The sequence below is a fragment of the Sparus aurata genome, chromosome 21 (assembly GCF_900880675.1).
Source record: "Sparus aurata chromosome 21, fSpaAur1.1, whole genome shotgun sequence".
Taxonomy (NCBI): domain Eukaryota; kingdom Metazoa; phylum Chordata; class Actinopteri; order Spariformes; family Sparidae; genus Sparus; species Sparus aurata.
The window spans coordinates 330,937-354,953 of NC_044207.1; the positions used below are offsets into that span (position 1 = coordinate 330,937).

Here is a 24,017-nt window from a genome sequence, read left to right on the forward strand (position 1 = left end):
CGAGGCACCGAGCGATGAGACGGAATTATCTGGCACAGGAGCTGAGTCAGAGTTGGCTTCTTATGGAGCAGGTGATTAGGTGGAGATGGAAACCAGGTGTGCCTCGCTGTGCTCGTCTAAGTGGGTCAGCTCCGCCTCCCGCCGCTCTCCACACTGCAAATAAAAAACACGGGAAAAAGAACAAGGTGCACACAACATACGTCCCCGAATAAATCGGGGCAGCCTGATCCATGACATTATGTATGTTATAAATAATGTACATTTGGGCAATTAAATGCATTTTGCTGAAGGTGCAAATCCTGAAAGTGATTTTACATCGTGCATCCTGTCATGCCCACATAATGTTAGCAAATGTTATTGCATTTAATCATGACATGATTTGGCCTCATTCCCTGAGCGGAGTCCATCTGACAGCACAATGGTAATGCACAGGTAATATTTTATGTGCACCAATATAGCTATGACAAGGAATTATATGTAGACTGGGGTTTTACGTTTGTGTGTAATGTAAAACATGGACTGTGAGGAACGAGGCTGAGCACTATCAGTGTCTGACTCAGAGTCAGTTTCTGGCTCTGATGGTTCAAACAGGTCTGGCTGGGTCCTCCGATGATGCTGCTAGCTTCCATTGTTACTGTAGGTTACGTCCTTGTACAGTACACAGAGGAGGCTCCCCTCCCTGCGTGGGCGTGGTTCCAGCGCCTCTAACTGACATGCCCCCAGCGTTTCACAGCAGAGAGAAGTGCTTGTTTTTCCATGATTTTGAGACCTAATTTTATATACTTGGCAATTTTTAATCTTTCAAATTTGGCTCAGTGGTCAGTCAGTGCGTTTACATGCACAGCTTAGTCAGATTACAGCCATAGTTCGACTATGCTGCTCAGTCGGACAACTGCAATTATCCGAGTATACTGGCCGAAAGCATGTCATACCCCGGTACGCTAGGTGGCGCTGTGCCCATTTCAACTAGTGTTAACGGGGCCACCTCCGGCTGACCTCTTTACGTCACCAGCTGCCTCGGCATTCAAGAAAGATGGCGTTCGAAGAGCAAGACGAAGCTACATCTTTGTACACTTCGTATATGGTGTACATGATAATTACACAAACTAGGTGCACTCTGGCACTCTTTCTTGCGGTGATTTCGGAGGAAAGCCGCCGCCGCCACCGCCATCGCCGTCCGTCTACTTCCGGCTCACGGCCCCGGGGAAAAATCTCGCGCCTGCGCAGAACGCAAAATCCGATCCGATCCGCTGGAAACGTATACATGCAGGAGTAATGCGACTATCAATCGAATAATCAACGTGGTGTAATTCGACTATGAGAAATCCGATCCGGTCCGATTTTAGTCAGACTAAGGTGTATACATGCATCTTAAAGATCCGTTCATAGTCAGACTAACGCAGTAATTCGGTTTTCTTGAGTGTCATGTAAACGCACTGATTGACACATGTTTCTGTGGTGTGACAAACTCATAACACAAATTTATTTCTGCTTTACACGGACTTTAAATTAGAAAGTGAAAGCAGTCCAACGGTGACATGTAACATCTGCTATACGACCGTTTCGCGGAGCTGCATTTAATACTACTCATTTGATACAGCTTATAAAACAAACACTCAAAGAATACAACGAGTTCACTCAAGAAATACAGGCAAAGACACCAAAGCAAAAAACACTCGCGGATACTCTCAAAAGAAACGAGAAATATCCTCGAGACGGTGACATAGCCACAAATATTACAGAGAGTGTAATTAAATTAATCGCTCTGGATAACCAGCTCATGTCTGTGGTAGAGGATCAGGGTTTTCTTCGTCACCTGGCAATACATTATATTGACTCCACTTTTGAGTTACAACGTGCCAGTATGTGCACTAGTTTGGTGAGTCTCATACAGCAGAGCATGTAAAACAGACAGTCGAGGAGATGCTGAACGCGTGTGAAATAGACGAGCAACGTGTCCACGTCATTTTACGTGACAACGTAAGGAATTTGTAAAAAGCAATAGATGATATGGAGGAACCAAGCGTGAGCTGTGTCTCACACACTTCAGCTGGCTGCTCACGAGGGTCTGCTGTCACAGTGCAGCGTCACACACTCACCTGCTAACACAAGGAAGGTGGTAGGCCAATGTTGCAATCAGTGTTGTCACGATACCAAAATTATGACTTCGGTACGATACCTGCCTAAAATATCTTGTTACCGATACTGAAACGATACCACGGCGGAAAACTAAAACATCATCAAAAGTAATGGCATAAATTTTAGATGACAGAATGCGGAACTTAAAATGATCTGTACCTGTATCCAAGAAGACAAGTGTCTTAAAAATTAACAGCACATTAACTACAATTTTATTCAGCATAAAGATAATGAACATGAATGACATTAACTGTAAGTCTCGCAATTCATAAAATAAGATAATACTTTATTCGTCCCACAAAGGGGAAATTAGCCTGCAAACTACATTAGTGCACTAAAGTACAACACAAATGACCCAGACCTGGTGGAGGCCTGTGCTCTAATCGGACCATTTCATTTTCTAATAATATAAATTACAATATTTGTTATAAATTATTGACAAAAATGTACATGCTATATATTGCTAGTACTGATTGACTTAAAATAGATAAATTATAAGTGGTGTTGTTGATCAGCATACTTGTGAACACCAGCGCATGTTATGGTAAAGTTCATGTTACCAGTGTGAATGTTGTGTTTGCATACAGAGATGTGTGGAACCACATCGGACTGTTAAACAGTTAGCTTTACCCCTGACTGCCTCGTGCAACTGTGATGGTGAAAATTGTTCGCTTGTCATGTCACAACAAAAACCTTCGCCTGACTTCCATACGGGGGATGTTTATGTCATCTATCGCTAACCTGCAGCTCTCTGAACTCTTTGAACAAGTCCGCATGTCTGTCAGCTGAAAAACCGTCCTTGGCTTGTTGAAAAAGCAGATGTGTCCAAGTCTCTGTGTATCTGGTTCTGTCCCGGAGCTCCCTAGCTTCGGTCTCTATATGCGTATGGAGTATGGTAGTAGTACCGGGGCGCCGAGCACATCAGGAGAGAGCTTGAAGAAAAGTCTGCGAGGTAGTTGGACTCTGTGTTGCCCAGAGACGGCCGGCAAACGGGCCCTAAAATGGTGTATTGTGGCTGGACGGTCCAGCCCCACCTTCCCGCAGGCTGCTGCCATTACCTTCTCAAATGATATGCAAACCACGCTCTACTTGCCCCTCCCCTCAGGCCGGCTGGGTACCGCGGTACCTTTCTAGTATCGGTTTACCGTGCAACACTAGTTGCAATAGCATATGCAGAATAGGGAAGAGCCATATGAAAGTATAGAAAAACCTACTAAAGAACAGCTTGGATGCAGGTACTTTGTTTCTAAATGCAGCTGTATTATCCAGGAAAATATTAGTTCCGGCTAAGTATCGGATCGGGACTCGGTATCGGCAGATACTAAATATTAAAGGACTCGGATTGGGATCGGGGTAAAAAAAACCTGATCGGGACATCCCTAATAATTATAATACATTTTATTTGATGGCGCATTTCAAGGCACTCAAGGTCGCTTTACATTAAGTACAAAACAATCAATAAACAACAAGCATTAATAAAAACAGCAGCATAGTCAACACTATGATAATATTACAAAAATATGCATTTCTGGAGCTTTAATCATTTGTGTCTATTGAGCTGCCCTATATTTCTTACTGAGTGGAGGGCCTACGTGTCCCTGTGAATATATAAAGGGGACTCTTGCAATTTCAACAAAGTGTATATTTTATTTTATGTCAGAGAATAGAAGCTGCTTGCCCTGACACGGTTTGCTTTGAAACATGAACTGTTCAATTTTCCCCTTAGATCCTTTACTGAGAGACTACTGGGTGTATGAGGGATCTCTGACCACACCACCTTGTAGTGAGAATGTGACCTGGATCCTCTACCGCTACCCCCTCACAATCTCACAGTTACAGGTAAAATAGAAACAAAGCCTACCGCCATTTCAACACGTCAGAGTGTTTCCAGATGTGTGGGTGTTTTTGGCTGACCTTTGCAGTTCTCCTCAGCCTTGTTGACTTTTCAGTGTCTCTTAATGCATAGTTTTGAATATGTGGCTTTGATAAACTGTATACTACTTGTTCAGAACCAAATAGCTGACAAGATGTTATGTCAACGTTGCTCCACATAATGTGAACATTTTGAAAGCACAAACATTTAAAAAGCTCAAAGAGACAACTCGCTACAAGATACGTTTATTAATGTTACCAGGAGAAATTAGCACAGCTAATGTTAGCTAGCTATCTACATTTCCACCCACTATATATATATATATATATATATATATATATATATATATATACACAGCAATAGCAAACCTCCCCTCCTAGCACAGGAACAACTAACCCCCTGCTCTACCTGTCTTCATTGCCGGCAGTCCTAAATGGCTGTGAACGACACCCTCCCTCCCAAAAGAGTGCTGAGCCGCAGCAGTAAGATGCTCTCCCAATGCCCTGTCTGCGCAGTCTTTTGTCTCCTTCCAATCCTCCTTCTGCCCGCAATCACACACACCTGTATTCGGTAATGCTCATTACGTCACTGATTGTTTCCCACAGCCCATTCACATCACAATAGTATGATGGCACTAGTCTATAGACTGTTATAGCTCCCTTCTCACTGAGACATCCTCCCTGTCTGGCTATTTTTATAAACAAAAGAAGTGACCTTTGAGACAACAAAGGTGAAGAGAAGTTAGCTTTTTAATGTCATGGATTTATTTTCAGCACTGGATTCCATGCTCCAAAATGTCACCCATTTATTGGACTTAAGTACATATACCCATAACGTTTTCTGTTTAATGCACAGGGAGATTAGATAAAGAATTGAATAAAAGAATTGTCTAATTAAGACTATTTTAGGTAAACCTATACAGTAATTAACAAGAACGAAACAAAAAATCACAGAAAGGTTGGAAAAATGTTCTTCTGACCCAGTAATGACTTCCAGGTGAGGAAACAATGGATCAGAGCAGGATTTTTCATAGGAAGTCTGACACCATAACCCCCCCCATCCCTGTCAGACAAACCAGAGATAACTATGATCCCCAGTGCCCTCCACCTACCTCCTCATAACCTGGGGGCTTACAGGAAGCATTATGTTGCTGGGATTATGTTGGATTTAGTCCTCTCTTCTCATTTCTCAGTTGTACATCACCTTGATTCCTTTCCTCGCCTCCTCTCCTCTCGTCTTGTTGAATCTACATGTATGTGTTTCATGTTCGTATGCTCAGCAATTAACTACTTAATTGCCTCCAGCAGGTGTTTGTCAATACATCTGCTGGAACTGCTGACCAAATTCATGAATAAACCAAACCAGCGACTCAAACAATAATTACAATACTTTACTGTTGAGTTTAGAACACTGGAAGCACATGTCTCTGGATTCACCTGAGGCAGTATCATTGCCTCACATGTTTAAACAGTTTAAACTCCTCGGAAGTAGAGGAGTCAAGAAACTCAGAGCTGTGCTTCATGTCATGAATATTTTCAGAAATAATTAGAAGAGGCTGATGTTTGTAAAAGCGAGTCACAGAAGAAGTAATACAACACCATAAGTACAATCGAACATAACAAACAGTTGAAACTATGTGCTGCATATATTACCATATTTGATTTATCAGTAAGTACTGTGGGAGCCTGTTGTTGTGTGCATGTCAGCCACAGTCCCGCCGCTGATGAAACAGCAGGTCCTGCTCATCTAGAATACACACCTGTAAAGTCAGGCTATTATTGATCATTATGGACCAAGATGTTATAGCAGTCAGTGACAGCCAGTGCAATAGTGTGTGTGTGCACGGTGCATATGTTCATGCAGAAGGGTGTGTGTATCATTGAACAGCTGCTATGCCTACACATTTTGCACTTTGACATTGGATAATAAATCCGCCTTTTGTAAACCAATAGCAGGACAGCACAGGAACTGCTGTCATGTTTGTTTTGGATGACGGTAGCAGCCGCTCTGCAGTGTATGTGTGTCACAGTGAAAGCATCTGCAGCTGCAACATTTCTTATAAACAGGAAGTCAGATTTTGGATCATCTCTGTCACAGTTCTGACCTTAACCTTTTGTTGTAAGCAAGAGACAACAGTGTCTGTAAGATGTCGTTTCTTTCAGGTGAGCAGATGTCTAAATGGAAACAGAATCTATTTGTGCAGCCATCTGCCATGCTTTCTTCAGGCTAATGTTGTGCTTGTAGGGAACTGAAATGACCAGAATTAATAGGTAAGAACACTCTTACAACACTGTTGTAGTCACTGAGTGTCCACAGCAAGGAAACCCGTCAGCTGTCTTCACATGATTTCATGTCATTCCCACACTGTCATTTTATTATTACAGGATCTTTCTCTTAGGTTAGGGACTCCACATGGGCCCCAGTCTTCTAATCCCTCCCCAGTCTGGTTGTTTTTACTCAGCACTGACCGTGTCTAACAGCAAATACAAAACCTGAGCTTAGAGCAAATATTTGAAGTCATATGGCATGCTTGAAGCATTCTGTGTGTCTGTAGAAGGCCAAAGGGAAAAAGCAGTTAGTTCTATCTACCTACATGCTGTTCCTACCTACCTACCTACCTACCTACATAGCAGAAACTGAGCCATCAGGACCTCCATAAAGTTGTGACGTCACGAGTATAACCACCCTCAGAAACGCGGTGGTTAGTGCCTGCAGGTGTGTGCTTTGAACACATTTTCTAGAATCATCCAAAACAAAGTATCAACATGAGAAGGCAGATAAAAGGAGCACTTAAAGTTTGACCATATTGTTAAAAGTTGTCTTCTGTCCATGCAGATTGAGGAGTTTCGGCGGCTGCGCTCCCATGTCAAAGGGGCGGAGCTTCTAGAAGGGAATGATGGGTTGTTGGGGGACAACTTCCGTCCCACCCAGCCGCTCAGTGACCGGACGGTTCGTGCCGCCTTCCAGTGACCCTCACCTAACACTGCCAACTCAGACAAATTACAGGACCTTCAGATACATGTATAGAAGGTAACAGTGTCACAATAGGCTCTCCACCACCCACATACAGTACACCATATGTAGCTGGGGTAGCTCCATATATGTGAAGAAAAATCTCATAAGAAAAATCGATGCATAAATGATGAAAAGCGGACCATGATTAGTTGAATTTGTTCTCTGTATCTTTAGTTAGTTCAGCACATTTCCTCACAAGGGACTGACTGTTAATGGAAGTAGGCATGCTGTCCCTCAGGTATTTGGCTCCTCTGAAACTACAGTGTAATGGATCAAGCCCTGGAAGAACTAACCCAGTTCAGTTACTAATCTGAGACTAGCCTATATACATGTGGAGCTCAGAGTTGATGAGGACGATAAAAAAAGACAGAGGAGACTTTTCCACTGAAGGTCCACTTTGAACAAATGAGGACACAGAGGCTCTGAATTTGGGGGATTATTATATTTTTGTGTTTATTTCTACATGTAAGCATATAAAGATGATGTTAAGATGTTTTGCTGTGACTTATCTTCATAATAAATTATTCTTCCCACGGTGTGATGCTTTCACATCAGCATCTGTTGGCCTTGGCTCACAACACAATGTCAGGATTAGGAGGAGCACAGCCTCAAACATGCAGTAATGGTCTATTTTGACCATAGTGTAGCACCAGACATATATCTCATACTTTACGCCTGTATCACTCCAGGGATGTTTAAATGCACAGTATGTCATTTCCTCTCAGTCCAACATGACATAGCAAAGTAGCATGGGATCACAGGAGGCAGTATTTGTATCAGGCCATGCAGTCTTAGTATTTCAAGAGACTTGATCACACAATGACAAATGCAGTTGTTAAGCTGTCTGTCTTAAAACCAACCAAAATAGACCATTTACTTTTTACAGAGCAGGGTTCCATTGAGGCTTGTGAAAGAGGGAAAACAAAGTGAGGAGGCAGATAAAGCTGTACTGAGAATGTCAGAGGGATGAAAGAGGAGGAGACAGAGGGAGCGCAGAGAAAAAGGAGGGAAGAAACATAGGGCGATTGTTCGTTGTCTAAACGGAGACCAATCTGTTCCCAGCAGCACAAACCCACCTGAGACATGAGGTAGACAGGAGAGGCTGATGAATGAAGGTCACAAACAAAAGTGTAAAGATGACATAGTGTAAAATTCAAGTGCTGCTAGAACATTCTCACCTTTTCTCTTTTCTTCACAAACCTGACCTGATGATGGTGATGATGATGATGGTCTAACTTGCAATTCATCCTGTCCATGACTTTCCTGGGGAGGTCACTTTGGAGGTTACTCGGGAGATGATTATGGGTGGTACTGTACTTCTGGTGCTTTCCAGAACTAGCATAAGAAACAAAGACTTGTAATGATACAGTGGCCTTCAAGGTTTTAGATGCATAAGCTAAGGGGGCTGGGTGGGATATAATGACAGTGTTAGTAGTTTTAACTCAGTGAAGTCACTAACCTACATGTTCATGAGTGAATGATAACAATCAGGATTAATGTCCTGTTACCAAAACATCAAACCCGGTTAAGTGACATGACATGCTGTAAGCCACACACATAATTTGTATAATGGAGGCTGGAAAAAGGTGGATTTTTGTAGCATGTGTGATCAACTGACAGATAAACATTTTATCCATCCACAGAAGCAAAAAGTATGTTTTTCTGTACAAACATTGGACATCCTCTGATGGAGCTGGTCCCAGTTCATATGTGTGTAACTGATTCATCATTCATATGGTATTTTTGGGACATAATGGGACATTTCTCTGTCAATGACTGGTGGTCATTGTTGTGGCCACCATGGCAGGTTATATATGGTTATAACCTGCAGATGGAAATATTATCGACTTAACTCTCACTTCTCCAGAGAAACACTTTCCCCTGTAGTAGTCTAATGGAGCTGGACAAGCTCTAAATCTACTGTTTTATCAGAGGAGCATTGAAAGCTTTCTCTCTTCTCTCAATGTTTCCCTCACAAGTATTATTCAGTGATAGTGAACATCTGGTTACTCTTTTCTTTGAATCTGATTCATATTTCTCTGTCTTCACAGGGGAGGAGAAAGAAGAGGTGTGAAAACTGGAATGGAGATGGAAGGAGAAAGGGGAAGTTGGTGTGGTTGTAGATCAGCTGCAGGCTGAAGGTGGACAAAGAAACTACTGATCTCACACCCTCACTGTGTGCTCCTGTGTGTACGTGTTTATGTGTGTGTGTGAAGGGGTGTCCTGTTCTGCACAACCTCTCTCTGCCCATGTCATTCTTACTGTATACGTGTATATAAGTGTTACAGCTTCCCTGTGCCTGTATGCATACTATAGGTATATCTCCAATATCACTGTACTAATGTGTCTGCCTGTGCGCGTGTGTGTGTGTGTGCCTGTGTGCGAGCGTGTGTGAGAGAGAGAGATTGTGTCCTGATCAGATGATAGGAGTCTTTACAACCAGCCTGTCAAAGCTAACATGAACCACAGATGTATCTGCACACACACACACACACACACACACACACACACACACACATTATGTGCAAACACCTGAGGCTGGTCATGTATAGAATGAATGTACACACATTACAAACTGTTCTTCCAACATAACATTTGTTCTCTACAGACCCAGGAGGTGACACAGTTGTGTTTTTTTCTCGAGCTTGGTGTAATTGGCCCAAACACCATTTGTGCAAGTGGAAAACAAAAGCAGTTACAGGCCTATCATGGATCAAGACCATCTCTTAATAATCACTCCACTGACGTGTTCAGCAGAAATTAATAAAGTGTATTATTATTGTTGTGTAACGGTATTAGATACATGTAATTATTATATATTTTGATGATCCACGATGCGCTATTATCCACGATGATGGATGAGCTGTCAAAGTAACAGTAGTTTGGTTAAAATGAATGTATGTAATAACATTGCAGCAGTGACTTCTGCCAATCAGGTCAAACAATTACCAATAAATGCAGGTGCATATAGTATCATAATGTGAAGGTTGTGACAGAGTACCTACATTTACTAAAATACCTTCAGTTTCACCTCCAGGCCTCCATAATTTTGAATTATGTGACTTTGAAAAGAATATCACCATTAAGGGAAATATTTTTAACAGAACCAACTTCATTTGGATAAATCCGGGCTGTAAAGATTTGAAGATTTGATTAAATATATGTATATATACATATATATATATATATATATATATATATATATATATATATATATATATATATGTATATATAGGGCCGGGACTTTAACGCGTATATAGGGCCGGGACTTTAACGCGTTAATTAAGATTAATTAATTACACAAAAATTAACGCGTTAAAAAAATCTACGCATTTTAATCGCACTTATTTTTGCACCGCGGAACGTTTCTCACTGGAAGAGTTTCAGGGGTACCGATTATACTGGAGCACCAACTAATGTTCATGACTTCAGACAACAACAATGAACGAAGAAGCAGATGAGACTGCTTTGGTTGGCCCCGTGGATGGGAAATTTTGTTTTCAAAAGCGGACGGATGGCAGCGTAGATAAGAGCATGCTATTGCTGCACTTTGTGGCAAAAATTGCACTGGTCGGGGCAGCGTTTAGCTCAGTGGGTAGAGCGCGCATCCCATGTGCCGAGGCTCTGCAGCGGGCCCAGGTTTGACTCCCGGCCTGGGTCCGTTTGCTGCGTGTCACCCCCCCCCTGTTTCCTGTCATATCTTCAGCTGTTCTGTCAATAAAGCCATAAAAGGCCAAAAAAATATTTAAAAGTTGCACTGGTCTGTTGGTCTTGAAAAAAATAATTAATTAATTACAAAGCCTCTGATTAATTCGATTAATTTTTTTAATCGAGTCCCGGCCCTAATATATATATATATATATATATATATATATATATATATATATATATATATATATATATATCTGGATAAGGAAAAAAGTGTGTACATGCATCCAGAACACATTAGGATCAGAATGTGATCAAATCATACCACATTCTGATTGGGTGTCAGTTGTGAATGCAAAGCAGATCAGATATCAATATCCAGATACAGATAATATGTTAGTACCAGATGTGAATGCCAAAGCGTATAGGATTACAGAAAAAATGTTAACAATAATAATGATGATAATAACAATAATAACAATAATAGCAATAATAACAACAATAGTAAACAGAATATCAGTGTGCAGGTAAGAACCCAGTCAGGATCAGCTGGTTCATGTGGAGGAAATCATGTCAGGTGTTGTTGTGCAGCTGGTCTCTTCTCCTGTGGCAGCATTCACAGATCTTGCTGCATCTACAGCAGTGCCAGTTTTTTCTCCCAGTAAATGTTGTAGTTTTTCTTGGTCCGATAGTTTAGGGAAGTCTGGGGTTGTACCTGTGATTTTAATGTATATCTGGGTTCTGAGGTCTGTGTATGTGTCACAGTGCAGCAGGAAGTGCTGCTCTGTGTGGACAGAACCGACACAGCCGGTCCTCTCTGGACAGCCAGGTCTGTCTGTGTGGACAGAACCGACACAGCCGGTCCTCTCTGGACAGCCAGGTCTGTCTGTGTGGACAGAACCGACACAGCCGGTCCTCTCTGGACAGCCGGGTCTGTCTGTGTGGACAGAACCGACACAGCCGGTCCTCTCTGGAAAGCCGGGTCTGTCTGTGTGGACAGAACCGACACAGCCGGTCCTCTCTGGACAGCCGGGTCTGTCTGTGTGGACAGAACCGACACAGCCGGTCCTCTCTGGACAGCCAGGTCTGTCTGTGTCTGCCGCTCAAGGCCAGACTGTGGTTGCTGAGTCTGTACATAGTCAATGTTTTCCTCAGTCTCGGGTCAGTTACAGAGCTCAGATAATCTGCCATGGAGTATTGTCTGTTTAGGGCCAAATAGCATTGGAGTTTGCTTTGGGTTTTGGTTGCGGATGTCCAATAGTTGATGTAATTGTCTTTTTCTTGCTATAATTTGGTGGGGCTGGATGGTGTGAGGGCGGTCTTGGTGCCCGGTGCTGTTGGAGCTCAGCCTGTGGACCAGCTGGCTGAGGGGACTCCCTTCTTTGCTCTCCTCTTGGCATCGTAGGGCTTTGTAGTGGTAGGAGCTGGGCTCGCTGGCTCTGAGGTGTTGGTAGAACTTTATTGCTCTTTTTTGGATCCGAATTAAAAGGGGAAATTGGCCCAGTTCAGCTCTGCATCCATTATTGGGGGTGTTCCTGTGAACTTTGAGGATGCTTTTGCAGATCTCAGTGTGTAAGCTTTCCATTGGGTGTTTGTCCCATTTTTGGAAGTCTTGGTTCATGAGAGGGCCCCACACTTCACTACCATACAATACAATTGGTTCGATTATCGATTGAAATATTTTGATCCAGATTTTGACAGGGATGTCTATGTTTGAAGACTTTTTTATAGTCCAGAAAGCTCTTCTGCCTTTTTCTCTGAGATCCTTAATGGCCAGATTGAAATTTCCTGTTGATGTGATATTTAGTCCTAGATATGTGTAGCTGTGTGTGTGTTCTATGTCTGTAGAGTCCAGGTGGAACCTGTGGGGATGTTTCTGACTCTTGCGTCGTTTCTGGAAGACCATGACTTTTGTTTTCTCCAGGTTAACGGTCAGGGCCCAGGTCTGACAGAACTTTTGCAGGTGATCTAGCTGCTTTTGTAGAGCCTCCTTTGATGGAGCGAGCAGTATTAGGTCATCTGCAAACAGTAAACATTTGACTTCTGTGTCAGAGAGGGTGAGACCAGGGATCTTTGACTCTTCCAGGGATTTGGCCAGTTGGTCGATGTAAATGTTAAACAGGGTGGGGCTCAGACTGCAGTCCTGCTTCACTCCTCTACTTTGGGGGAAGAAGTCTGTTTCCCTAGTTCCAATTTTGACAGCACATTTATTATTTATATACATTGTCTTGATAATATCGTAGATTTTTCCTCCAATACCTTTTTCTAGTAATTTCAGAAACAGACCATGATGCCAAATTGAGTCGAATGCTTTCTTGAAATCTACAAAACAAAAGAAGATGGTGTTGTTGTTCTGGTGGACGTGTTTCTGGATGAGGGTGTGGAGGGTGTAGATGTGGTCAGAGGTTCTGTGTTGTGGTGTAAAACCAATCTGACTCTTGTTCAGGACATTGTGCTCACTGAGGAAGTTTTGTAGTCAGCTGTTTAAGATGCTGCAGAATAACTTCCCCAGGTTGCTGCTGACACATATGCCTCTGTAACTGTTTGGATCATATTTGTCTCCACTTTTGAAGATTGGAGTGATAAGCCCTTGGCTCCAGGTGTCAGGAAAATTTCCAATGTTAAGTATCAGATTGAATAATTTCAATATGGCAGTCTTGATTTTCTGGCTGCTAAACTGAAGCATTTCATTTAAGATGCCATCAGGGCCACTTGCTTTCCTTGGTTGCAGGGCCTGGATCTTAGCCAGCAGCTCCCCTTCATTAATCTCATAATCTAAAGGATTTGGGTTGTCTTTAATGATTGATTCAAGGATTTCTAGTTTGTTGAGCAGAGAATTTTGGTCTGAATCCAGTGTGATTGCACTGTATAGATTTTCAAAATGTTTCTTCCATATTTCCCCGTTTTGAATAGCCAATTCTTCTTTGTTTGATTTGTTGAATGAATGCCATTTTTTCCAAAAATTTTTGAGTCAATGGACTCCTCAATTTCTTCAAGTTGACGCTGTTCATGCTGCTCCTTTTTAGCTCTCAGTGTTTTTTGATTTCAATGTTTCCCAGTACTGGAGGCGGAGCTCATGATTGTCAGGTTGTCTGTGTTTCTCATTGGATAATTTTCGGAGTGTTTTTCTCAGACACCTGCAGTCAGAGTCAAACCACTTTTCATTAGCTGAGTTTGTACTTTGATACTCAGATTTTTTCAGATTGGATAGAGATGCTGTGCTGTCAAATATGGAGTTAATATCCTGCACAGCCTGGTTCAGGCCGTCGGTGCTGTGGGGATATGAGGTGGTGATAAAATGGTCTAACTGACATTGGACCGCTGGATGACCGATGGCTCTCTGGTAGTCATCCTTACTATTACTTGTTCATCTATAAGGTTGTTTGGAGGGGTTGAGTTTACTGGGCTCTGCTACATGGGGGTCAGTTGGTGTCTTCCTAATGTATAGGGTGATTTTGCTGTGATCAGATAAGGGTGTGAGGGGGCTGACGGTGAATGCTCTTACACTGAAGGGCTCCAGGTCTGTAATACTGTAGTCCACAGTGAGAGAGCTGTGAGTGTAGAGACCAAAGGAGTCCCCTCGAAGGCATATGTCTGTCTCCCTGTGCATTGATCTGATCTGGTTCTGTGCTGGTTCTTGCGTTAAGGTCACCACAGATCAGCACGTTTCCTTGTGTCTGGTAGAAGCTGATCTCATCTTCAAGGTCTGAAGCTCTGTCTCTATCTCTCTCTCTGTCTCTGTCTCTGTCTCTCTCTGTCTCTCTCTCTGTCTCTGTCTCTCTCTCTCTCTCTCTCTCTCTGTCTGTCTGTCTCTCTCTCTCTCTCTCTCTGTCTCTGTCTCTCTCTGTCTCTCTCTCTGTCTCTGTCTGTCTCTGTCTGTCTCTCTCTCTCTCTCTCTCTGTCTCTCTCTCTCTCTCTCTCTCTGTCTCTGTATCTCTCTCTGTCTCTCTCTCTGTCTCTTCCTCTCTCTCTGTCTCTGTCTCTCTGTCTCTCTCTCTGTGTGGTCTTAAGGTACTGTGTCTGACAAGCTGACATAAACTGTGAAAACTGATGACTGTTATTGTAAAGCAACAATAGACTTCAACACTGATTTAATAAAATGCTGAATTGAAACGCTGACTGTTTTCCAACTTTTTCACTTTACCATGAGAAACAGTGTTTCTTATTAACACTAAATCAGTTGTGTTTAAAGATAAGTCTGCTGATATTCTAGATTTAAATTCGGTATAAAAGACCAAACCAACAATAAAGAGACCTCACTGGTATTAACTGGACTGGGTGACCTGTTCCTTCATTAGCACACTGTAGATTATTTCACTCAGCCCTACATACATCGTCCTGCTGGCCTGATTATCCACTCCTGTAAGTAGTCCCCCCAAAATACACAGCGTACTCCTGTTTGTGAAACATTTATGAAAAAATACAGTGTCCAGCTGAAATGATTAATCTGTGATCTGTTTGTTGATATATATTTACATCTCTAGGACACAGTATGCTTGGGGCCCGACACAGGACAGGGAAGTCAGACAGTGTTGAGAGATTAACTACTCCATTGTCGTTTTGGTCTTTTCATTGAATTACTTGACAAAAACAAAGGATGAGTGTTATCCTTTGAGTCAATACATAATATATGGATAAGCTGATTGAATACATGTGCTGTTCAGTCAGCTGTGTCTGACAAAGTAAATCAAACAGGCCACAGGCTTGTTCAAATATTTGAAGCTAATTTCTAGTAGATGAACCAGGGTGTGGTTGTTCAGTGTCAGGACGACACTGGCTGGTGTTTACTCTGTTTAATCTACTGGGACAAAGCTATCGCTTCAGTACAAGTCAAGTCGATTTTATCTGTGAAGCTCAGAAATACCAATGACCATTTGACTTTACAAGTCTATACAGCATCTGAAACCCTCTTTTCTTAGACAGTCATCTGTGCTCAGTTTGCTTGAAAAGAGGATTCAGGAGTCAAACAGACAGGTCTCAGTGTCACAAACTATTTTTAACTGATGTGACTGAGCTGTGCTCACAGGAGACCTGGTATAGCGTAATGAACATAATTACTGCTCTCATTCGTGATGTCCCTCGTGCGTGTCAGGGGAATGGCCTTAAGATGATCCTTAAAACCAGAAACTTTCCATCATCTATAAATGCCAACAATATTAAGATAACTTGAGCCTTTTCCGTCCCAATTGCTGATTCACATTTTTATTTGAGTCCAGTCTTTGGTTCAGTGTTTGTCGAGTCATCTGTTGAGATTCCCTGATCGTGCTATTGTGTTTGGATTTTTAGTGTTTGCATGCTCCTTGTGTTGCCGGTATCCCGAATAAAACTTCATTCAATGCACTTCAAGACTGATATCTCCTGCATTTGGACCCATGTTCTCTGCTCCAGTGTGACATTATGACTTGGTCAGCCATGAACCCATCAGAGACTTACATCCCCGTGTTCCAGCCGCTCATTCATCCTTATGACTCTGATGGTGAGTCAATCTTCTGTCTATCCATGAGGAGGATCCAGCTCTGACCACAAGGCTGACGGCAGCTCATTTCCAGCTCCTGATGTTCCATTGTGTTTGCTGGTTCCTTGTGTTGCAGTTATCCTGAATAAATTTTCATATATTACTCTTCCTGCCTGCCATCTCCTGGGCCCACTTCCCTGCTCAGGCTGGACACTTACTGTGTGTGTGGTTGTCTAGTAAAAATAAAGCCTAACGCATAGAATGTAGTATGTGATATTTATGCAGTATATGTAATACTAAGCTATATTATATTATAACAATACATAAGCAACATTATAACAATGTAGTAATACAGTATCGTTATATATTGATACAAGTAAAATAATGCAATTCAATTAGAATAGTATCTGTCACTAATATAAGATAATATATGAGAGGAGAATTACTTTTCAAAATAAAACATGAAATTCATGAAACAAAAAACCCAGGATGAGACACCCCTCACTGCAGTGTGACAGCCACAGCCTGACTGTAACTCTGCTGCCTTCTGCTGTTAGACTGTCACTTTATAACATACACCTACACACACGCACACACACCTAAGCCTGGCTTTAGACTCCCAACTCCCTTCTGCCAGTTAACGGACTTATAATCGTGGCACAGAGTAAAGGGCAAGGCACAAAGGGGTTGTATAATTATCTCTTTATTAATCATAGATGTATTTTGGGCGTAACATGAATTAAACCAAGACTAACTGAAATGAAGCTTCAACCTGCCTGCAGGGTCTCATCATGGAGGGACATGGGAATCATGTATTGGTCTAGTTAAAAGGTGCTCTACTGTGTTATTCATTAGCAGCATGATCACCAGATCACCATGGTCTCAGTTATCCGTGTGATTTATGGCACTTCATCCTCATCATATACTGCCTTTGAAGAAGAAACCATCACTGCCAGTTTAATGTGTGTTAACCCTGTTTTGGAAAAGGTGATGAAGCAATACATCCACCTACTACAAGAAAAACTAAAATGGATCAAACCAAAAGAATAAAAAAAAGCTTCCCTGCTGGAGGACTGGTCCATGGGACTGGGTATGGATCTGTCCACATGGAGTGGATCATAGCTGATAAGGAAGATCTGAAGTATTGACATTTCACCTGAGAAGAGAGGTCTGGTGTGGTCAGTGAGGTTGGAGACCAAGGCTGCACAGTTAAACAGACCATTCTCCAAGATCTGCCTACTGCACTGAAATATGACTTTAGTGTCAGCTCCTTAAAATTTTGTATTTTGCTTCAGTAATTGTTTATCACCATTATGTGGCCAGTGTGTTTTGAAGGTCATTTATATTTGTAGGTGTTAGTACAGCACACCATAGGGGGGCAGTGATAAGATGACAGTCCAAAGGATGTGACTTTGGGCGTGTTCTCGAGGGCCTTGTCTCTGTGCCTTGCTCCACTCTGCTAACAGAGAGCAACAAAAGCTAACGTAGGTTTAGAAATGGAGTCCGACACAACAGAGTAGCTCCACGGAGCACCTATAAGTTTATACTGTGCTTTCATAGTGCATATTATGAAATAAAGAAACGTATAATCAATGTTTTAGTTTTGAACATACAAAGTAAGTCTTTGGCTGAAACCCTCTTACAGAAAGGGTAGGAATGTTCCAGGAGGTGTATGAGGCTGGGTTTCACCATGGGACACTGGAAAGTAGAAGCTATCATCAAGTGTTATTATATGAAATCAATTATTGATACATTGCCAGGTTTTTTCCTGTTACAAAGTGACCCTGAGTTTTTGATTTGATGGATAACAATCAAAGATTTCCTGTCATTGTGCTGACATCAGCTCTGATGTGCATTCCGTTGTACTTTATCTCCTCTCTTGAACTCTGTCTGCAACACATGTGGGGACTTCCACCCTCACGTACCATATATGCAGGCATTAACAGTGATGTTGTGGTCAGTGTTATCTGCAGAAAGAGTCCCTGCTATGGTTATCTCAGCCTTCATTGGCTCAGAAATGCAAAGATGTACATCCTGTCTGGGACTTCAGATTATCGGCTCTCTGTCAGATGGCCTGTCGGTACACTGACTCCAGACATCCTCAGTCAGACGTGACAGGTGAGCGACGGTGAAGATGAGAAAAGAATCAGACATGTTGTTTCTGGCCATGATGTTGTTGTACTGGACTCAAACTGAAGGTGAGATCCTTTTTTGTAAATTCCTAACATTTTCACATTAGTAGTAGTATTTGTACATATCGTCATGTTATTATGGTAAAGTGATATATGTATATATATATATATACAAATATCATTGTCTTATTTAGTTGTTTTTATTATTATTGTTATTATATTGTTTAATTATTTGTTGTCCAAGCACCATAATGGTTAACAATATGAAGTATTAATGTATTAAGAAAACATATTAATTAATACAAAAAAAGGATGAAGTGGCTCTATAAACCTCGGACCTGGGATGTGTTTGGAAGAACTCAGAATGTATCATGTACAGGTAACCCAAACAATAAAAAATACAATCTAAATACAGTACATTTAATAGTATACAAATAATCACCAAATAAAAATGTCCATCTGCACATGGCTTCATTTTCAGTGGACTGATATTGGATCTGATTGCACAAATGTGTACTGTGCCCAAAATGTAATGTGAATAGGTTCTGTTCTGTGAATGTGTGTATTGTTTGATTTGTATATGTGATACATATAGTTATTTTTTTCCATCTTCATGGAAGCTTTTACAGGTGGTGTAAATATTTACATAGGAAAAATATCTATTAAATATAGAGTCAGGCATTTAGAAATGATCCACCTGACTGATGTTAGTTATCAGTGGTCATTACTATTAAGAACTAAAACAACAGCAGCTAATGGGAGATATTTATTTTTATTACATTTTGACAAATCACAGGTGTAAATAGTATAATGAGTAATGCTTGAATTCCATTTAGCTGCTTAAGTTTCCGTCTGGTCTGTTCATGCCGGTTCACAGTTGTCCTGTAATGACTTATGAATAGAAGCTAGAACATCCTTTTATTCCCTCTCACACAAATAAGCTCTGTCCTTTATACAGCAGCAAGCACATCTCTAATTATTTCAGCACTTAGGAACCTGTTTCATTGTCATGTTTATCAGAAATCATTTTACACATGAAATCAACTATGTGCAACCTCGACTCTATCCCACTAAGAGTTTGTGACACAGTTAGGCCTGGTATTTTATTGATTATTAACAGCTCACTCTCTAATGGTCATTGTCAATCTCTTTTAAAGAAACCCAACCCTGATCCCACTGTTCTTAATAATTTCAGATCAATTTCTAAACTTCCGTTTTTCACCAAGGTTCTAGAAAAGGTTGTTTGAACCCAGCTTTTAGCTTTTATGTGTCATAATTCCATCTTTGAGGAGTTCCACTCAGGCTTTAGAGCATTACATAGAACAGAAATCGCCCTCCTCAAGCTGACAGATGATCTCTGACAGTAGCTGACAGAGACAGAGCGCAATTTAATATATTTTTTTTAATTTTATTTATACAAGTTTTTATTAATACAACAGCATTAAGACAAACAGCTACAAGGAAAGGGATGATACAAGACAACAAACAGTGGAGATGGAGACAAAAACAACAACAAAAAACAAACACACAAAAAACAGCCAGCATGCTCAGTACAAAGAGAACTAAATGTACAACTTCACATGTCAATTAATTTAACAAGATGCCCCAGAGTGTCCGCTTGTAGAGGTAAAGAATAGAACAAAAGAATTTAAAAAAAGGAAGGGATCAGAAATGAAGACCAGGAGGGCGAGTTCGAGGGGATCGAGGAAGGCTCACTGTTAAAAGGATGTCAGAGTCTCAGGTGTAGATGGAAAACAAGACCAGTACAACATTTTGCAATGACCACACCAAACATGAGAGCTTATTGTAAAGCGGAGGAGAGAACTAGTGAGTCAATAGGGGCGTTCAAGTTAAACTCCTGCTGACCACCTGCAACAGCGAGATCTGCTGGCGACTGCAGGGGCGGCGATACAAACGCTGCTATGAAGTCAGACACTCTCCACGTGATGGGAACAGAAAGGGCTAATAAGAGTGGATAGTACAGATAACACTGGAGTTCAACCTGTGTTGTCCGCATGCAAGACACAGCAGTTAACCACTTCTCATCACCACAAGTAGTGTCAGAAGTGAGCAATTTATTGACGACATCATCATCATCACATAATTGTAACACTGTACATATTATCAGTTTTTACTTTTTTAAATATATTTACATTACACTAATGCCTTTTACTTTTTACTTGTTATTCTTACTCTATTTATACTGTGTGAATAACCGGATGCTGCTAAAATCTCGTTGTACTCTGTGCAATGACAATAAAAGGATTCTGATTCTGATCTTTCAGGGTTGTTGCGTTACATGGAGGATTTTATAGGTCTATTCATGTTGACTATCACATAGGTGCAGCCACACGGCTGCTACTTATCTGAAAGCATGTGCTATTTGAGTAGAAAAGAGGCGCTTATGGATATGGAAATTCATCGAAACACATGTCAAATACGTCAGCGTAGATAAAAGCTGATTAGGGCAAAGTCCTGACGTCATGAAGGTGGGTCTAGGATCGCGCAGTACCTGGAGAGCAACTGCTCACCTGCTCTGCAGCCGCCTTGCTCCCGCGATAACTTAAGGACATGTGACATCGAATGCGGAGCAGAACAATAATACCCAACTGCAGCCACTGCGACCCCCGAAGCCACTACAAACCACGCCCCATACAAACCACGCCTCTACAAACTACGCCTACGTGTTGCTACGGTGGCCGGGAAGGACGATTAAACTCACAGCAGCAAATGCAAGCAGTCAAAGAAGAAGAAGAAGAAGAAGAAGGAAAATGCAGCCAAGACAAGACGGCAATGCCAGTTCAGGTGAGACGCATTTATATTATTTTTAAGTTCCCGGTTAGGAGGTGTAAACATTGAACACTTAATGTCATTTTAACCGTACGTTCGCCAACCGCAGTTGTCAGCAGCGCCTGTAGGCAGACAAGATGGAGATGCCGGTTTAGGTTAGGTCGTTTACATTTTGGGAAGATGTTGACGTTTAATTTAATGTTTGAGACGTCTTTTGCCAGGCAGAAAGAGCATTAATGACTGTTTTTCAAAGACACCGGACTATTTGTAAAAAAAAAAAACAACACATTTCGTCAAACCGATACACTGAAAATGTGCGTAAGCAAACCCATTTTGTGTCGTCTTTTACGTTATGAAAATCAGGTTAATGACTGAGCAAGGGATGATAACAGAAGTATTGAGGGAACACGGCACGTAGACGCAGAATATTGTCATTTAACTCAACATATCAATGTGTTATTTTGACACACAAAAACATTAAAAAATAGGGTCATGTTTTATATCACTTCAAATAACTGTACTGGCTAGAGATTTATTAACGGTGACGTTTAAGTGCATGTCAGAAAGTGACATACAAATACATTTATTGCAAAAATTACAGATGTATTCTTGAATCCATTTAAATTGTTCACGTTTGATTGTTTTATTGTAAAAAGCAGAAAGTTTGTACATTTTGTCAATAAACCTAATTTGCAATGGGGGTGCGATAATTTTAAGTGCAAATGTCAATCCTACCTGGATCCCCATAAATCAAACTGACACAATTATGGTTTGCTTTCTTCAGAGTTCACAGGACACCGACCACATGTACAGCAAGAGGCCTTACAGCTTTCCACCCAGAGAGCATGTTAATGTGAGTGAAGATTAACCCAAGAGAACAACATATCCAGTGTTCACAGCTGTGCACTAAGTCATGACTTTGTGTGTCTTGATGACTTGAGGACTATAATGACAGCATGGACTAACATGATGTGGTCACCACAACCAGAGACGTTGGGATCCTGAGTGAAGATGCATCTTTCGACAGGCTTGTGGTAAGGACATGCAAAGGATCAACAAACAACAAATCTTATTTGATATACTTAACCAGAATAATTAGGTTTAACATCTGAATGCTGTTTGATCAGATTTTAGGAAAGGGCTCAGCAAGCTGAACACCATAGAAAAGTCACTAGTGACCTTCATGTAACGTTCATCACTCAGGATAACGGTCTACTGCAACATCTTGAAGTGAGTTTGAAAATGGAATTTAAGTCACATAGTGTAACTCATTTTGGTCCAAATATGTTAAATGGATGATTTAAGTGAAACATTTTCTGTTAGCCTAGTGTTCGTACATTTATTTTGAGCATTCTCCTAAGAAATATATATATTTACAGGCGGTCATCACATGAAAAGTTACATCCTCATGGGCTCATGACACAGGCAACAGTCCATGCCCTTTCAGCTGTCCATGCATTTTCCATTGACAGAGCCACAGAAGTGTATAAATGTGGACTGCAGTATGACTTGAGGTATGCTACATACATAAGGAGAGTGCTAATACCTATAAGTATTGTTTTTTACCTTGTTTATGACAGCCTTTCCGTGTTAATTTCCTTTTACTAATCGCTATTTTCTTCCATTTTGTCTCATCAGTGAAAAACGGCTGTTGGCTCATTACATGACAAACAACATGAGCAAGGAGGCAAAACAGCAACTAGAAACATATGCTGAAAAACTCAGAAGAGCTCTGGACTCTGAGGAGTTTTTAAAGACGCTTTAGAATGTATGTAGGATGAATTAAAAAATAGTCTGTGAAATGATAATGTTTTATTTTATTGCCAATAAAAGTTGTTGCTGGCTAATTCATTTGTCACAACTTTTGTGTTTTGAGGTACATATTTTAAAGACCTGTGTATGGTCATATTTATAAATACATAAATACATTTTATTTGTGTCAAAGGGCCAGCAGTCTTTTCTGTTAACCCATAAGAAATCATCACCTTAGAGTGATAATTATGGCATCTGATGTAGTAGGCCAAGCTCTGTGACAGTGTGGCTCTTAGAAAAACGGCTGGTGGAAACAACCTATTTCAATCGAAATGACTACTACTAATTATTATTATTATTATTGTAAATATTTAATTTTATTGAGTTTAAAATAACCTTGTGCACATACATTAGTCACTTATATAAAAAATGAAAAGATGCATGCACCAGATTTAGCAGTCCTATATAATCTTTTATCAGATTAATCTTTTATCCCAATCTTTTATTTTTTTTATTACTTAACTTTCTATTTTTGTATATGTTTATAGTTTCAAGCAAATTGTTTGCATTGAAAAGCATTTAATGTTGTGAATCAACCGTTAAAGTTGTTAAAAATGATCTGGTTATTGCTTTGTTTCCTTTGTGTTTGCTTTCTAAGTGCTCAGGGCCTCCACAGCCACCGTAGTGTTGTATGGGCGTGTTTTGTATGGGCGTGGTTTGTAATGGGCGTGGTTTGGAGCGGCTCTGGCTTGGCTGCGGCTGCAGCTAGACCCTTCTCGAGCAGAAACCCCCATCCACGTCATCGTGGACACATTTTAACCATCATGCATCACGATTTAGGCAGCGCTGCACTGCGTGATCTTGAACTCGCCTATTAAAACTAGAAGCGAGATCTGCTGGTGACTGCAGGGGCGGGGATACAAACACTGTTATCGCAACATCCTCTTAACGCCGTTAATTTATTTAACGCGTGATTAACGCTCGGTATTAAAAAAAAAAGAAATGCGCATTGTTTGATTTACGGCCGTCGATGGCACCTGTAGTCTTCATCCAGAGGGTGGTAGAAGAATAAGAAAGGGAATCAGAAGAAGAAGAAGCAGGGTCGGCGTTCGGGAAAAACACGGTGGACTGAAAAGCGAAAGCGAAAGGAAATGGACAAAGGACTTATGAACGGCAAATTCACTTTCAAAACACTGCCAGATGGGTCTGTCGA

General features: G+C 41.1%; 1 protein-coding gene and 1 long non-coding RNA gene across 5 annotated transcripts in view; both read left to right on the forward strand.

Moving 5' to 3' along the window:
• ca8 (carbonic anhydrase VIII) overlaps positions 1–10,012 on the forward strand; it is a 46,882-nt gene extending 36,870 nt beyond the window's left edge. For 2 of the 4 annotated variants that reach the window (XM_030403559.1, XM_030403560.1), the window contains exons 7-9: positions 3,866–3,978; positions 6,848–6,961; positions 9,079–10,012. In XM_030403559.1, coding sequence (XP_030259419.1) covers positions 3,866–3,978; positions 6,848–6,961; positions 9,079–9,150 — 299 coding nt within the window. In that variant the 3' untranslated portion in view covers positions 9,151–10,012. The other 2 variants (XR_003982196.1, XM_030403561.1) reach the window with 2 other exon arrangements.
• Positions 10,013–20,856: 10,844 nt separating this feature from the next.
• Positions 20,857–22,903, forward strand: LOC115572999 (uncharacterized). Its single transcript, XR_003982197.1, has 5 exons — positions 20,857–21,067; positions 21,837–22,086; positions 22,180–22,282; positions 22,432–22,566; positions 22,691–22,903. It is a non-coding gene; the product is annotated as an uncharacterized LOC115572999 (long non-coding RNA).
• Positions 22,904–24,017: the final 1,114 nt, after the last annotated feature.